The sequence below is a fragment of the Sceloporus occidentalis genome, unplaced genomic scaffold (assembly GCF_023333645.1).
Source record: "Sceloporus occidentalis isolate IW3139 unplaced genomic scaffold, rSceOcc1.0.p SCAF_4, whole genome shotgun sequence".
NCBI lineage: Eukaryota > Metazoa > Chordata > Lepidosauria > Squamata > Phrynosomatidae > Sceloporus > Sceloporus occidentalis.
Genome location: NW_028316984.1, coordinates 37,905,314 through 37,923,780, shown reverse-complemented (window position 1 = coordinate 37,923,780; position 18,467 = coordinate 37,905,314). Strand labels below are relative to the sequence as shown.

General features: G+C 41.7%; 1 protein-coding gene across 1 annotated transcript in view; it reads right to left on the bottom strand.

Moving 5' to 3' along the window:
- The window catches only part of SLC25A12 (solute carrier family 25 member 12), an 81,349-nt gene that overhangs the window by 54,931 nt on the left and 7,951 nt on the right, over positions 1 to 18,467 (bottom strand). The window contains exons 3-4 of the mRNA XM_089519758.1: positions 8,897 to 9,039; positions 4,231 to 4,346 (exon numbers count right to left, since the gene is read on the bottom strand). Coding sequence (XP_089375884.1) covers positions 4,231 to 4,346; positions 8,897 to 9,039 — 259 coding nt within the window. The remainder of the gene's footprint in view (positions 1 to 4,230; positions 4,347 to 8,896; positions 9,040 to 18,467) is intronic.

Sequence of the window (18,467 nt, the reverse complement as noted above, 5' to 3'; positions counted from 1 at the left end):
TCTGGAAACTGAAATCTAAAATAAATGAAGGGTCAAAGGTTGGGAACCACTGAAATACAGCCAAACCTTTGGTTATGTAGATCTTGAAAAACTATAGCTCACTCATAAAGCACTGAGTTGCCATAACATTTGATTGTTCTGACGCGTAACCTGTAGTCAGGACAAAAAGGAATGTTGGTACTTGTCCGGTGAAACGTTCATTTCATTTCCAGCAGATAAGGTCCTAGCATCCTGTAGTTTGGATAGCTCCTCCCACCTGCTCCTAATAGGCAGAATCAAAACAAAGACCTGGCTCCCGTGTGGGAGGGGCTACCCCCCTGGAAGCCAGTCATTAGTCAGGTAAAGCAAATTAGCTCTATTGAGATCACACTAGAGCATCAGCTCTTCAGACTTTAATGCCAAAAGACTCTCAACCCAAAACTAACAGTAGATGTATATCCATACCGACCTATGTCGCACCAGTGCTTCAATCAATAAAATAATGTGAACTCCAGAGGGGAAAACCATGTCAAGTGGTACCAGGATTCGCCATCAGCATCCAAGGGTGGTTAGGATGCTAGGACCTTACCTGCTGGAAATGAACATATCACAGTTAAGTACCAATGTTCCTTTTTCCAACAGACAAGGTTGTAGCATCCTGTAGTTTGGGATTTACCAAAGTCCCCTGTGTAAGGGAGGGGTGTGCTGACCCTCTATCAGAAAATCCTGGCACTACCAGCTATAAGACCCCCCTACCAATGTGGCTGCCACTGACTTTGGAAGACGTCTAGTTTATAATACCTGATGAAGTGGTGAGCTTGTAGCCAAAGCCATGGGCATAGCCACATTTGCTATAGAGTGAGACAGCACCCCTTCCGGGCAAGGAGGAGACAAACCTCTAGACTGGTGGCAGGCAATGATGCAGTCCCTAATCCATTGGCTCAGGGTAGACGGCAATACCACCTTCCCCTGTTGGAAGAAGACGAACAGGGCCTCCAACAACTGAACATTGGATGTCCTTTTGATGTAGATGTTAACCACTCTGCGCAAATCAAGTGTGTGCCAAATCCTTTCCTGATCCTTCATCAAATGAGGTCAGAACGAAGGCCGAAGTATACACTGTGCCACGTGGAACACAGAGTTCACCTTGGGAATGAAGAAGGAATCTGGTTGTGGCATAACAGAGTCCACTCTATAGATGCCCAGGTCCTTGTGCCCCAACAGTGCGCCAAGCTCTGACACATGCCAGGATGAGGTGATAACTGTGAGGAACAGAACCTTACGGGCCAAGCATTCTAGTGAAGACCTTGCAGAGGGGCTCAAACTGCTTGACTGTCAGAGCCTTGAGGACTGTGTGGAGGTCTCACAAAGGGAATCAATGCCCTGTTGGTGTTGTCCTGTGGGTCACGCCTCTGAGCAGCCTCTTGACATGAGGGTGAGTGGTAAGCTTGTTTGCCCTATGAGGCAAGACGGAAGTAACTGCAGCCCCCTGCCTCGTGACCATATTGGATCAAAGGCCACGCCTTATGTCATCCTGGAGAAACTAGAGTAAATTTGACAGTGAATGCTTGAGCTTGCACCATCTATGGAAACACCCTGCAAATGTATTAGTAGAACCAATTAGTCTAAGGGACTCTGGAAGGCAGGGTGGATTCCACCACCATCGGAGGGTATCTGCAGCGCTCTAGCATTTGTCGTTCAATCTCCAAGCATGTAGCTGGAGTCAGGCTGGGTCCAGGTGGAGGATCTGACCCTGGGATACCCGGTCCGGGAGAGCTGGCAGTGGTAAATAGGTTGAGGCCATGACTAGGACCTCTGAGAACCGTGGTCTTCCTGGTCATAATGGTGCCACCAAAATCACCTTTTATCTGTCTCCCCGAATCTTGTTCAGAACCTAGTACAGGAGTGGGACTGGGGGAAAGGCACACACCAGAACCCCTGGCTGACTGAGAGTGTTGAAGGCTTCTGCTCCCTCTGACCGAAGCCTGGAGACAAACCTTGGCAATTTGGCATTCGCTGGCGACGCAAAAGTGTCCATCTGTGGCTGGCACCTATTATAGCAATAACAACTTCATTTATATACTGTTTCATACCACCTAAGCAGTCTCTAAACAGTTTACAACTGTAAGCTAATTGCCTTCAACAAGCTGGGTACTCATCTTAGCAACCTCAGAAGGTTGCAAATCTGAGTCGATCCTGAGTCCTGACTGGTATTGAACTCACCATCTTATGGTTTGTGAGTGAGTGGTTGCAGTACAAGCATTTAATCACTGCACCGCCAAGGCTCTTCAAAAATTGTCTGGAAGACTGATGGGTGGAGATTCCACTCTCCCTGATCGATGTCCATTCTGCTCAACCAGTCCACTGATAAATTGAGGCCGCTATGGAGATGTTCTGCCTCCAGAAACAAAAGGTTTTCTACTGCTCACTGGAATAAAAAGTATGACTCCTCCATCAGGACCCTCAATCTTGTTCTCATTTGCAATTCCAACAAGTCTTTATTGTGATGTTGTCTGTCCTTACAAGGGTTGTTCTGTTCTTGACAAAGTTGCTGAAGGTGAGTAGAGCCAGCCTGACTGCCCATAGTTCCAGCAAGACTGTGAGACTGCTCCTCTAGGGGCCATCTCTCCTGATTCAAGTGATAAGCTCCTGTCAAGTCCTGTACATATTTTCCCCCCACAACTCCCATTCTTTATTAGTTTGTCCATCTTATATAGTTCCATCACTTTCAGCCTCCATCCCTCCACTTTTGATATTTCTTCCTTCTTCCAATATTTTGCCAGAACATTCTTCCCGCTACTATTGTATGAAATAATAATTTTCCTTCTTGTTCTTCTAATTTATTGTCTTCAACTATGTTCAGGAGATACATTTTAGGATCTGCACCTTCCTTAATATTGAATATTATTTTCATTTCTATATGTATATTTTCCAATATACTTTAACTTTCTCACATTTCCACCAGTAATGTAAATAGGTCCCGGTTTCTTTCTGGCATTTCCAGCAAACATTTCTGTTTTTTGTTTTTTTGTTTTTGTTTATTTTAGATAATTTAAAGGGAGTTAAATACCACCTATATTGTGACTTATATATACATTTTGTCTTAGATTTATATTTAGAGTTTGTTTTATTCTTCTTTTCCAAATTCTTTCCCATTGATCTAATTGTATTGACTGGTTTAAATCTTTTGCCCATTTTTGCTCTAATTCTGCTATACAGTGGTACCCCAGGATACGAATTGATCGCGTTACGAAATTTCCGGGGTACGAAAAAGTTAGATTGAAAAAAACTGTTCCGGGTTACGAAAGATTTTTCGGGTTACAAAATTCATTTCGGCGCGAAATTCAAATCCGAAGCGCGGCTAGCGGCTTTCCAGCGCTAACGGAAAGCCTTTTCGGGTTGCGAAATGTATCGGGTTACGAACGGCGCTGCGGAACGAATTAATTTCGTAACCCGAGGTAGCACTGTATTTACCCTAACTGAAGTCACCATACTTGCTATGTAGTCCTTCATAATTCTGGAGCAAAACTAGAGCAATAATCTTTGTGGGCAATGCTCAAAAAGCAATGATATATTTTCACCCAGGAAATCAGTTCAGTACAGGCCCATTTCCAAATCAGCACAACTATGTCTGGTTTGCAGAGTGTTTTAGCTAGGCTGGTCTTGATCAAATATGTTTTACGCTGGTTATTTTAGGAATATCCAGGCAATGACTAAACAATGAACAACAGTAATTAATTATGCTGTATAACTGCACGAGAGATGGTGTGTGTGTGTACATGTGCACATACACACTGCAGCCAAATTTTGAAGAAAATTAAACAACTATATATACTCAGGTATAAGTCTAGAAATTTAGGTTAAAAATACAAATCCAAAAAACCTGAGTTGACTTATCCATGGGTCAATGTACTTTAACTCTTTATTTAAAAAAAAAAGAATCATCCTCTGATGAAAGGCAAGAGTGTAATCTCTCCTGGAAGCTCTGACCCCGCTCTACTCTGTCATCCATTCAACCTTTAGTATGAACACAAACAGTTATTCCTGCTGGAATGTTGTTCTTTGGCATTGTTTTCCTTTGCTTCGTTCTTTACATCCTTTGTTACATGCACCTAAGTTTTCCCCTCAACTTATCCATGGGTAATATCAAAATCCATAATTCTGGCCCCAAAAATCTGCCCTCGCCTTATACATGAGGTCGGGTTATAGTCGAGTATATACGGTACTAGGATCTGTAAGTTTTGTTCTTACCAAAGGTCACTTCACCATTGCCACTCTTGTCGAACAATTGAAAAGCAACAATGAACATTGCATCTGGTGTGCATAAAACTGATTCAAACGCCAAAAACTCTTGAAAGGAGATCAACCTACAAACCAGAAATTAGAAATGTCAGTTAAAAGAGTGAAAGTGTGTGTGTGTGTGTCTGTGTGTGTAAGAGACTGTCTTGTATGCGTACTTACGACAGGGAAAGTAGATTCCCAACAGAACTGATAGAGCTATTCCATTAATACATATTGTTTTTAAAAAGCACCAGAAGAAGTAATTTATAATGATTATACTCTTACAATATCAGGAAAGAACAGAGAGGATACTATGCAGTGTAAATAACAAAATAAGAAGAATACTATTGTGTTTCCCCGAAAATAAGACATACCCTTAAAATAAGCCATAGCAGGATTTCTAAGCAATTGCGCAATATAAGCCATACCCTGAAAATATGACATAGTGATAGGTGTGGCTATGCAGCGTACCAGCGCAGAGCGGTAAAGAAGATGGGCAGACCTTCTCATCTGCCCCATTGTGACAGCTGCTATCTCAGAGGTGACTAGAGAAATGCGAGCAGCCCCATCAACAAGATCGGCTCCCCCTGTCAGGTCCTAGTTGTGCTGTGTGTGCTGCAAGCTGAGGCATAGAGGGAGACATAGGAGCTTATCACACAGGCCCGGGGGAACGGGCCCAGCGCGGAACAGAAGGGGGCAGGAAGGAAATGGAACAGGGATATCACCCATTTTACCACATGGGAGAACTCTGCCAATGCCGCCAGAAGTCCCCGTTCCGTTCCCCATCTGTTTCACAGAGGCTGATTTTCAAGAACTGTTCTGAACTGCTCTGTGGGATGGATGGGGAACAGAACAGGGACTTCCGGCGGCATTGACGGCGTTCTCCCATGCGGTAAAATGGGTGGTATCACCATTCCGTTCCCTTCCCGCCCCCTGCCCTTCCACTCCGGGCCCGTTCCCCAGGGCCCATGAGAAAGTGAAAGTGAAAGTAAAAGTCTCCTCAGTGAAGTGAGGAGCAGACATTCTGTTTTAGGTATTGTGTCCTCAGGGGGAAGAAGTAAAGCTGTGGCTGCCATTTTACTCAGCACTGTGGATGGAATTCCGGGTGTGGACAGTTATTTATTTATTTTTATTTATTTATGGTATTTATACCCCGCCCTTCAGCCCTAAAGGCTCTCAGAGCGGCTTACAATTATTATAATATATTATTAAGAAAACGACTTAACTATATTTGAATTAATGTAGATTGTTGTATTGTACCATACTCAATAAAAATAAGACATCCCCTGAAAATAAGGCATAGTGTGTCTTCTTGAGGAAAAATAAATGTATAAGACAGTGTCTTATTTTCGTGGAAACACGGTAGGACTGTTTGAATGAGCTTGGGTCTTTCCTCCCTCCTGTGACATTTTGGAATTGACCAAACTGAAGATAAAGTTACTGGTACTAACATAAACTAATGCTCCAAGCTGATGCATGTCTACTCAGAAGTAAGCCTCAATGAGTCCATTGGATCTCCCTCTCAGGTAAGATGTATAGGGTTACAGCCCCTTGAGAAGAGTCAACAGCCAGGTACATACAAGGAGCACATTTAATTTTAATTCCAATTTCTACCTTTTCTCTGTAGAAAACACTGAAGTTGGAGACAGTATCTTCTCCTCAATATCAGCAAATGGGCCACTAGCAAGGAGCGCTTTTTCTGCGCTCCTTTTTCCAGCAGCCCAAGGCCACCTTAGGCAGCCCTAGAGCAGTTTCAGGCCAATCCAGGGGTATGCATCGTATGCAAGCCATGGCCCTGAAGTGGTTTTTTGCCCATGTGATTTGGGCCATAGATAGTCTATTTCTTTATACATGCATTTTATTTAGTTTTCTCTATAAAGCAAACATAGGCAGGAATTCACTATTGCAGTTATGAATGTGTAATCTTGAGTAACCCATTTGTGATTGGTTCATATTCATGATCCCTACATATTCATTAGTTTAGGGAGTACATAGGGATTGCAAAAGTCCCCTAATCCCCACTTTCTGGGCAGCAGCCATTTCACAAAACAGACCTCTGTTCTCCTGTCAACTGAGAAACAGCTTACTGACCTTCTCACTACCCTCCCACAAGCAATCTCTGGTGCCAGGGGGAATTATGAGCAGATTCTGCTTCTCACTGTCACACCAGACAGTGGGAGGGGAGTGGGAACATCAGTTAGCTGCTTCCAGATCACCAGAAGAACAGACCTCTGTCACCCACAAGAGCTGGTGCCTGTTAAGTGAGCAGACACTACTAAATGGTATAACCAGAGTAGTTATGTCACTAAGTAGAGGACACTGAATCGTGGTCACAGTTCAAGCACACTGACAGAACTATGCAAACCATAAGTTTTTAGAAGAGCCCATACAGACAGGTCAAATAAAGCTGCTTTCAGTAAGCTTTGAGGTATGTTGTTTAAATGATGCATGTGTCCTAAGAGGTCAGAAGCCACGCCAAAGCCATGCTCCAGTCCTAAGGACTGGAGCACGGCTTTGGCACGGTTTCTGGCCTCTTAAGATGCATGTGTCATTTTAACAGCATATCTCCAAAGTGACCCAAAGCAACTTTATTTTGGCCTATCTGTACGGGCCCATTACTTTAGTATTTATCCTACTTATCCCCACTTTTTTCAAATGTATAAGGCAAACCTATAATGGGGTTGTGGGGAAAAGATTTGTTCAAAGGGAGTTTGCCTTTGCCTTCCTCTGAGGCTAAAGGAACGTGACTTGCCCAAGGCCACCCAGTTGGTTTCTATGGCCTTATGGAAATTTGAATCCTGGTTTCCAGACTCTTACTGTAACACTCACATCACTACACTATGCTGGCTAGCCTATATTTGGCTCAGACCTATAACTGGCGGTAAGTCTTGTTGAACTCAGTGGGATATATATCTAGATAGACAGTTAGGAATATTTTAATAAATAAATATTAAGACCAGCAATAATATAACAGAAAATTGTTCAAAAACTACAACCGTGCATAACCCACTAATCAAGAATCAGCAATATAGCACTGTAAACAGCATGTAGCATTAGAAAACAGATTAGCATGTCACCCATACAATTCAGCATGAGCAAGATGATTAAATTATAGCTTAGCATGAACTCTGACTCTTCAGGGCAGAAGACTCTCAATCTTTCCTCTAGTGAGGTTCCCCAAAAAGATTAAATAAATAGATTTATCCTTCCTAAGGTTAAACAAAAACAGGAAGGCAAACCTCTCTATGTTTTAGCCAATGTGCAGCAAAAGCAGTTACCCCACTGACCCTTCGAGGCTTTAAGGTCTCCAAGAAAATGGGAGAAAACATAAGGGCTCATGAAATGCCAACTATTCCTCAAGAATACAACATCATATAAATGCATACAGTTTCAACTTTCAGATTCAAATGAAACGATGGTCAAACCTGGATCTTGGCAAAGTTCCTTCCTTGAATTTCACTTCCCACAATCCCCCAGCCACCATGATTTCTGGGAACTGTAGTCCAAAGGACAACTTTTACAAACTCAGGTAAAATTGAAGGTAGGGGAAAAAACCCAATACTGTACTACATCTCTCATAATTGTTAGGGCCCCTTTAAGAAAGGATTTAAGAAAGCCAAAGCTTCTGGAAACTTCAAAGAAAAATACTACTATTGACTTTTATTGCAAGTCAAAAGATAATGAGCACAATTAGAATTTTAATTAGAAAATGGACTTGGCAAACCTGAGGCTGCACAAGACTGAAATTATACTGTGAAATAGTGCGTAAGTAAAATAAAAGCATTTATAACAACATCAAAGGTCATAGTCACATACAGAAATCACCCTGAAGAATCCAAGTAGCTTTTATGTTTCACAGAAATGAAATTTAAACATTTTAACCCCCCACCAGCTCATAAAGACTGCATCTGGTTTTGACAGTATCCTCTTTAATTGGCTCTCTACCACTGCTCTCTGGTGGCATTAGTGGCCTCTGCTCCCATCTATCTTTACTTTTTGGTTACTGTCCAGCAACATCTGCACTTCCCTGCTAAAACAAATTTGGAGATCTACATAAAGAGAAGATGAGACAGGCAGGACTGCTCTGAAACCATACAGGTTAAAAGGCTATGTCTGGGGAAAGTGGACATTTAGTAAATTAGTTTCAAAAAGCAATTTAGAGAACAAAGAACATTGTCCAAGAGTAATGTCTAAAAAGGTCTGTTCAGTATTTATCCTGATTAGACAAATCATTTTCTGGCTACATATAGTGATTAGTGTCTCTCTCCCCAAATAGATCACATTGCTAAATGTTTTGATGTGCACATGTTGGAGGGATGTCACATGACAAAGGTCACATGACATTATCCCATCTTTCCAGCTTGAAGCGTATTCATCAGGAATGTGCTGGTGTATAAATGGGGAATGGAACTTCTCCACAAACATTGTAAATGAATATGTGAACTTATTACCTCTAAAACATATCTGCTACTTAAAACAAAATGTTGAAACCTAAGGAAGCAATCCAAAGATGTTGCTTATGGGTATGTCCTCTGGATCCACGGACACAGAGAACATCCTTATGCCTCATTCTCACTTCTGATTACAGCTCAGACAACATAATTTCCAATCAAATGTTAACACAAACTGTTCTCACCCATCCTTTGTCTGATCCGCCACTCCTGCCAACAGTTCCACTGTATTAGGATTATATTGTGGGTCTGTGTACAGGCCTAGGTATCTCCGCACAAAATCTCCTGGTGTCATGTAACGTTCTCCTTCTTGTTCAACAGTGGCATACTAGAGAAGAGAAAAAAGAGAACCTGATATTATTGTATAAATCTTTAGAATAAAATGCAACAGTCCAATGTAGCATAGAGAAAAGAAAAGAATGTACTGTATGTAGCATCCCAACAGGCCAATAGGTGTGCATGAAATGCTTCTGCACAGTTGGAATCTTTGTGAAGTTGAAGGCTTTCACGGACAGAATCCAGTTTTTGTGGGGTTTTCGAGCTATGTAGTCATGTTCTGGGAGAGTTTATTCCTGACGTTTCGCCAGCATCTGTGGCTGGCAAAACTTACTTACTTACTTATTTATTTATTTATTTTCCACCTCTCCCATTGGATCGAGGTGACTTACAACCACAATAAAATACAAAATAAAATACACCATACAATTATAAAAATATATCCCATTAATCCCTCCCTCCAAACATACCATAAAAATACCATTAAAACAGTGAAACAGCCAACAACAAACAGTCAAATAGCGGTAGAGAGATGGGCTATTTTGGTGGGGGGGGGGGTGTTCTGCATTTATCTAATTTGACATCTTGAGCGAGGATCAACTCCCAAGCTGCAAACACAGTCCTTTAAGGGGAGTGTGACCCTATCTAAGACCGGTTGGCATATTCCCATACCTGGATTAGGGGCCCGAAACAGTGAGTACCTATGTCTTATCTGGATTCAGTCTGTTTTTCCTCATCCAGTCCATTAACTCTTCCAGAACACGGCCACATAGCCCAAAAACTCCATAAAAATTATAGTTTGAATCTTTCTTCATTAAAAAAATGTATTGGGTGATATCAAATACTGTGTAAACAGAAGGCAAGCCGACACAATTGTTTCTGCCCTTTTCCTCCTCTCTGCTGTTCAAATAGCCTCTTTCAGGTAGAGTATGCTGGTTCCAACGAGAATGGGGAAAACATGGGAAACCAGATAGTGAAATCTTACATTGCTCAGTGTTATTTCTGATCTATAATTATTTTATAATAATAAACGGGAATAAGTGAATTTGTGTCCATCAGTGCACAGCTCCAAGAAAATGAAATCTAGAAAACTGACATTTGGCATGTAAACTAAGAGGATGCTAGGGGAGTGAATAATAGAATCATAGAATCATAAGAGTTGGAAGGTATCTGGGTATTCTTTGCTTTTCTAAAAAGCACTCTTTGGCATGGTACATACCTCCCCAATGTGCCGTGCTGGTGCCAATTCTAGGGTTAGGGGCTGCGCGGCAACCGCACAGTCCCTAACCCTAGCACGGCACGGTAGCATACCAATGGCAGTGTCACGTATACATGGACACTGCCATTGTGACATAAGTGCTGCGTGGCATCCTCACAGAGCCGCACGTCACTTACATCATGAGTGCGCCAACGTCTACCCCACGGCGGAAAAAGAACCTGTTTTTTCCAGGTTCGTTTTCCTCCAGAGTGAAGCTGCGCAGTTTGGCAGCTGCGGCTTCTCTCCGGAGGAAACTAGGCTGCCGGTAGGCTACCCTTTTCAGGCAGTCTGTCCCACATCTTTAATATTTATTTAAATGCTTGCATGCGTCTGAGGCCAGTATTGCCATCTTCAGACACTAGAATTTAATATTCAATGTAGTTTAATATATATTAGAAACACAGTAATTACTTCTTTAGAACGCTGCCTGGCTGTTACTTTACTGTTAACTTGGTTTGTGAATCACTGGATCATTAGGCCTGGTGGACATAACTGGGGGGGAAGAGGTTGTGATATGACAAATTACAGTGGACCCTTGTTATATGCTGGGGTTTGGTTCCAACATTCCCCGTGTATAATAAAATCCATGTATGCTCAAGTCCCATTAAATATAATGACATAGCAAAATGGTGTCCCTTATAAAAAAATGGAAAATCAAGGTTTGATATTTGAAATTTATTCTTTTTTTTTTAAACATTTTCAAACCATGGATGCTTGAATCCATGGATTAAAAAATCTGTGTATAAGAAGGGCCGACTATATTCCAATATGTGAAATCACCTAGTATATAATATACAGTAGAAGAAGCCTAGCAATGGTCAAGTTTAGTAGAAGTAATTTTTAATGTTTGGCCACCTCGCTATTTCTGTGAGTCCTGCTGTCTTTAATAGCTATGAGTTGCTTGGCTCATCCAAACTAACTGAAATTAAACAGACATCCTTGATGCAAATGAGGGATGTACACTTCTCTCCAAAGCCACTAGGCCCCAGCAACAAAGCATGACTTGACTAGCATCACGATGATCATGCTTTTAAAAATATGTATGAACATATGAACATTTTTATAGTCAGACTGTTGTTCTGAATTGTTGGAACAATGAATTTGAAAAGAGACAAATTGAGACAAGGTACTATAAATAAGGCTTTATCTATTAAATGCTTAAAAGGGTAACAAACAATGTATGTAACAGAATACAGGTGAGATAGTCAAAGATGGAAAATTGACAAGCTCCTTGAGCCACCCTATGCTGATGATGTAGTTAGGGGAATGGTGATAAATGAAGCTGGATGAGAAAAATCTAAATTAATATGACCATAAGGCCAGAGGCCTGCTGGTGTACAAAAGCCTGCAGTTTGTTGAAAAGTGAGAAAGAATGCTACACAGCCTCTTCATCCCATAACAACTGCTCATCCAGCTCATTTTTCTGCTCCCAGTTAGCAAACCCTCGTGTACAGTAACATGAGGAATGAAGGGAAAGGGAGAAATTCTCAGTGCCAAATTATCTGTCAGACAAATGTTCTTTTTCTTTCAGTTTGCCATATTCTCTCTCTCTCTCTCAATCTCTCTCTCTCTCTTTTTCTACTGGATCACCAGAAAGTTCCCACAGGTCATTGGTCTTTTCATCAGCAACTCCTCATCTCTGGCTGACCCCTTGCCCTGCCATATACCTGATTTCTCGCTGACCTCTGCTTTCATTTGTGGGAACAAATACTGTGACTGGGATCACTCAATAAAAACCTCGAATGATGTAAACATGTAAAACATTGGACTGTTAGAGAATTCCATGTCAACTAAACAATCTAAGCCCTAAGGTTTCTGCTTTTTTATTGACAGTAAAAACAATATCATGTCTGAAGGTAAGTCCATAACAAGCAGAGGAATTATACCAAGATTTCTGAGCAAAACTTTCCTTCCATCAAGAAGAAATGCACTATTTTCACTACTGCAATCCGAAGCCACCTTGTCAGAAAGATACTATAAATGCTGTTGAACTCAACAAAACTTACTCTACCTGAACACTGAGCTGACAAGGAAGCAGAGTTCTGTTTTCTCCAAGGGAAACTGGAACTTTTAACTAATGAAATGCTCCCATGATATGTAGAATGGTGTTGGCAGTGAGACAAATTACCAGAGCTTGAGAAAATAATTAAGGCATTCGTGCATGGCATGTTTTGTACTCATTTACGTCAGCCAGCTTTTAATCACCTTAGCAGCACATGGCCTAAAAATCAAATATTTCATAGCAAATAGAAGGTTTAATGAACAATCATGATCTCCTGGGAAAGGAAAATGGTGGGTCCCTAGATGTTGCAGACTCCCTCTTCACCAAGCGAAGAGAGTACCATCTGAAGAGGAACTCCTCTTGCAGAGGTCCTCCGCTGATGTCCACAGAATGATTTCTGGCCATTGCTATTCTGCTTGGGGAATATGGGATTAAAAAGGAGCATATAAGGAGAGAGCCAGCGTGATGCAGTGGTTTCAACATTGGACAATGACTCTGGAGACAACTGATTGAATTCTTGCTCAACCATGGAAATCTACTGGGTGACCCTGGCCAAGTTACATGCTCCCAGCCTCAGAAAAAGGCAAAGGCAAACCAGCTCCAAACAAACCTTGCCTCCACTGCAAAAAAAAAGTGATAGGGTCACCTTAGGGTAGCCATAAGTAGCAAATAACTTGAAGGAATACAACAACAATAAAAAAAGAGAGAGATAAGGACCCTAAAGGCCAAAAAAGCATGGCGTAGCAGTTTGATTGTTAGACTATAACTCTGGAAACCAGGGTTCAACTCCCAGCTTGGCCATGAAACTCAATGGGTGACTCTAGGCATGCCATATGTTCTCAGCCTCAGGAGAAGCCAATGCTAAAAAATTTGTCAGGAAAACCCCATGATAGGGTAGGGTCACCATACGTCAGAAATGGCTTGAAGACACACAACAAGAACAACACCAACAATAACAAACCCTAAAAGCACGAGATCCCATTTCAGCCTGGAAGCTAAGCAGGGTCAGCTCTGGTTAGTATTTGGATGTGAGACTGCCAATCAATCCCAGGTGCTATAGGCTATATTTCAGAGCAAAGAACTGGCAAAAACCTTGCTCAAGAAATCCCTATGAAATTTATGGCATTGCCTTAAGCTGACAGGCAACTTGAAGGCATATATACATATACACACACACTTGGCTCCAAACCACCTCAGAAGTATACAATCAGAAAGGGTATCTCAGAGATGAAATTGATGTTCTTGTTTTACCTCCCACTGGAACCAAATGAGACCAATGTTATTTTTTTTCCCAAAAAATATTTTCCCCCTCCCCAAAAGCAGGTCACAAATCAAAGGAACAACATAGCTAATACTAGAAGTAAAATATGATGCAAAGCACATTATCAGTACAACGTTCAAAAGAGTAAAGCTCAAAACAGTAAGATAATCATAAGCACATTCCAAACACAAAACATTTTCAGACTCCATTTTAAAAAAAAGGTAGAAAGGGAGCTGGGAGGGGAGAGGAGAGGAGAGATTCATATCAAGATAAATTAGTGGAGTCATCACCAAATGCTCCAGCTTCCCAACCAAATTCTTGCTAATGGTGGGCTCACCAGAAAGTTCAAGCAGACAGCTAACTTACTCAAACTTGCAACCTGAAAAATTTATAATAGTGTGCAACCTGTTTGGCTAGTTTACTTCAAACTCAAAAGACAGCTGTGGTCGTAAAGCAGGTATTCTCACCATGACAACCAGACCAGTTTCAGTCCTATGATCACTCAGGTCAGCCTCAAACCCACCCTATTAAGGACCTAGAAACTAACATTCCAGTACCTGCCCTACAGTCATGAACTACACTTTTTCTGGAGACTGTGGGGCCATTCAGACTACCTTTTACCCCGGATCAGAACTCGGATTAACCAGACATAGTGTAAGCAATTTTCATTCCAATTTACTTTTGAAATATACTTGAAATCTGTATGATGTACAGTTGTCCCTCCATATTCGCTAGGGTTAGGGGAACAAGACCCCCATGAATATGGAAAAACCGCAAATAACAAAAACACTGTTTTTACCTGAGAGGACACCTCTCTAGGAATCTCTAGGTCCTCCAGTGCAACTCTGTGGTCAATGTCCAACATACACTGACCAGAGAATGGCACTGGAGGAGCTACAAATGGTCTTTCAGTGCAACTTTTAGTTAAAGTTGACCACAGAGTTGCACAGGAGGACCTAAATATTCCTAGAGAACATATTAATGAAATCCGTGAATAATGAAATCCGCAAATATCAAATCCGCAAATATGGAGGGATGACTGTACTTCAAAGGAAATGAAGGCAAAATCAAAATCAGAATGTTGACTAAAACAAAAACAAAAAACTGTGACTACTTTAATCATGTTTAAAATTATAATTTTTCCCTCTGAACTTCAGGAATCTTATTTTTAATATTTTGATTCCCCTTATCCAAAAATATTTTAGAATCTTTAATTTTCTAAAACCAGTATCTCTAAAGTATATCCCTGTTATCCAGCTCCTACTAAAATGAACAGAAGTTGCATTTCAATAGTGACTGACAGGAATATATAAAAAGTGCATTTGCTCCCAGGCAGAAGTGATACTCAGACATGCCATTGCATAAACAGCTGAGCCTCCAAGCAAAGGATCATATGAATTTAAAAGAAAAACTGACAAACTTGCAGAGGACGGGGAAAGACCCAGAAAAGAAACCAGTGGTTTCTACATACAAGGATGAGGTGACAAACCTTGCAAGCCCTGGCAGACTGGGAAGTTTCCTAACTGCTTCTTGCCAAATAGCAGGCCTATCTTACTATTAGACAGAGGTGTAACCCTCATCTCAAGCAGTAGATACTGGAGGATAGCACTATCAAAAACAAAAACTGGAACATTTCCAATGAAATCCATGAGACAGAAAGAAGCCATGTCTCAGGAAGTTAAAAGACTGTCGTCATTAGCTAAAAAGACTGACACATTTCAGCCTAAGGATAAGGTTTTCCTCAAGAAGCAACTTAAAAATCAAGACTTCAGAATTTTCAGAACAAGAAACTCCAATACCATTTGTCAGGAAATGTTTAGAAATTTATGCAGTCTTGATGTTTTGTCCCTGCCCCTCCCCCCCAAAGGTCTTTAATGTATCCATAGGCTGAGATGCACCAGGTTTTTAAACTAACAAAGACCATCTAGCAACCTGAGACATGCTTCCCTTCTCTCTTGTAAACAGACACTATCAGTGCTTTAGGTGCTTTGACCACCTAACCATTCCCTCCTCTTGGAAGACATATGTGTTTATACCATACAGCCTGGCCTGCAACCCAAACTGGTCTGCTGCCCTCAGGGGTGATGGGGGACACTGTCAGATTGCCAGTGTTAAGATAGAATTCAACAGCAAGTCTAAATGGCTTCTGCACCCAGAACAGAGGGTGTCAACTTGTCCTTTACCTGGGAAAACAAACTATCTTGGGCCAGGCTTACCAAACAAAAATTCTTAGGGCACATGGTCCCAGGGTGTCAGAATGCCTTAAGGCAGCTGTTATGGTGGGTTGCAACCAGGCACATGAGCAAAATTTGAGTCTCTCAAAGTATCATCAGAAGTAGAATTGAAAGATACAGCTGTGTTAGTCTGTAAAATCAATATGGAAAGAGATCTTGTAGTATCTTTGAGACTAAGGGCCCAAACAGACAGGCCAAAATAAAGCCGCTTCAGGTCACTTTGTTTGGAGGTATGCTTAAGAGGCCAGAAGCTGTGCCAGAGTCACACTCCTGTCCTTAGGGCTGGAGCAAGGCTTTGGCACGGCTTCTGGCCTCTTAGGACGCATGCATCATTTAAACAGCATACTGTACCTCCAAAGTGATCCGAGGCGGCTTTATTTTGGCCTGTCTGTTTGGGCCCTTACTGAAGGAAAGAAGCTGGCAGCATAAGCTTTCGTAGAACTGTCAGAGTTCTTCATTAGGCTGCTGTCTCTGGCTGTTCTCTACCTCTTGGCAAGGAGGTGGCTGGCATACACAGAGGAAGGGGTGGAGATCAGAGGGCAAGGAGTTAAAAGTGAATTGAGGGACTGGATGTTCTGTGTGTAAAAATATATGAGTATAAAGAGATTATATATATTTAAAATGTGTTTCCATCCTAATTCAGGACAACTTTGTTTTGTTAATCATTAAATCTTATTGCTTTTCTTCTAACCCACCCAAAGGCCTTTGTAATTGAGCAGCCAATACTGTTAATAAAATAATTAATGTTATATCTACACACAGTTTTTTTTTTAAAAAGACCCTCAGCTCTGCCTCTGACTTTAACCTATGTAACTCTGACATAATCTCTAGTAAAAGTATTAACAGTATTCATTTCCTTTTCAATGTTTCTAACCTTGCCTAAGAAAATCTCACACCACGCTACACATGCTCCACTTGACATCAAGATTAACACCTCAGATTTAACTGGATGTCTACTGATCTTAAAGTGTCACATAAGGTAAGATACATGAAGGGAACAGGCAAAAGACATGAAGGGAACAGGGGAAAGGGCATAAATATCATATTCCCCGTGAAAACATGAACATATGAATGCTACTTCACTTAATGATCTTCACCTTCACTTGTCTCCATTTTCAAGGGTAGCCAAATTTAGGCAGGAACGCACACCCTTTAGGCATTTCAGTATTGCATAATCCAAAGAGCACCAGAGAACTGACCCATGAAAACTGCCATTATGCTCACAGTATTTCAGCACAAGGTGTCCCAGATTTAGGTATGAGGGACTGTGTTGCAGAAAGGTTACAAACAAAGCTGCTTTCCACCACATCCATACCTGTACATTCACAAGTTATGAACAATTTTATAAACATGCTTGTTGTTGTTGTGTGTCTTCAAGTCACTTCCAACTTATGGCAACCCTAAAGCAAATCTATCACAGGGGTTTCTTGGTAAGATCTATTCAGACGGAGTTTGGTTTTGCCTTCCTGTGAGACTGAATGTGACTTGCCCAAGGTCACCCAGCGGATTTTCATGGCTGAGCAGGGATTCAAACCCTGGGGGTCATTCACACTATGTTATAAACCAGTTTGCAGACCGGTTTACAAGTTGATCATTCAACTAGCGCCAGTTTTTTCCAACCTGTATTCAAGGGGGGGAGCAAATCCCCCTTCACACGTTTTTTCCAGAAATGTTTTTTCCCCATGTCTTTCCAAAAGCATTGGATTTTATAAAGGAGCAGCCAATGGGAACTTGCTCCCGATCCAATTAGGGGCATCCAGGGGGAGGAGTTAATGTGCAGGGGTGGATCATGCCCACCCCTTTGCTCTTTCCCTGCCAGCCAAAGCTAAAACCATGGAGGGAGTTCTCAGGACATCCCATTAGATGGCGTCCTTTTCTAAAAAAAATTAAATTTGACAGATTACGCACATCTGTGCTGGTGCATGGCTACAGTAGACAGTACCTTTAAATACTGGCATCATCAGCATGACAAAGGTGCGGGAGGGGACTTCTATTAGTGGGGGTGAGGGATCTGAAGACCCAAGGGTTCTCCAGAGGGGGTTGCCATTGCCATCTTCCAAGAATGACGGAGGAATCACCCCAAGGCTAAACTATCCCAGGGTTTCTTGGCAAGGGATCCTCTGAAGGACTTGCCATCACCATCCTTTTGCTATGTCCTCCATTTTTATTGAATGTCATACTTTTTGTACTGCCTCATCTCCTTTTCGGCAGCTAGTCTGTCTTTCCTTCCTTCTGGCAGAGGAGAAGAAGAGGGAAAACTTTGTGCTTTCTTTTGCAAAGGAAAACTGCACCAGGGAGAATTGGCATTTGGGAAAGGAAAAGCTGAGAGAGAGAGATTGTTGTTGTTTCTCGTTGTGTACCTTCAAGTTGTTTCCGACTTATGCAACTCTAAGGATAACCTATCACAGGGTTTTCTAATCATGTTTCTTCAGAGGGGTTTTGCCATGTCCATCCTCTGAGGCTGAGAGAGTGTGACTAGTCTAAGGTCACCCACTAGGTTCATATGGCTGATCTGGGATTCAACACTAGTCTCCAGAGTCCCAGTCCAACATTCAAACCGCTGCACTACACTGGCTTGGAAGGATCACTCCCTCTTTTTCCCCTCAGTAGTCTGAGCTCTACTCTAAAATAAAGACTGAAATCCCACCCCTTGGATTTTCCCCATGTGATAAAGTCCTATGACAATGGAAGTGGTGTGACATAGATGTGCATCATTTGACTGACA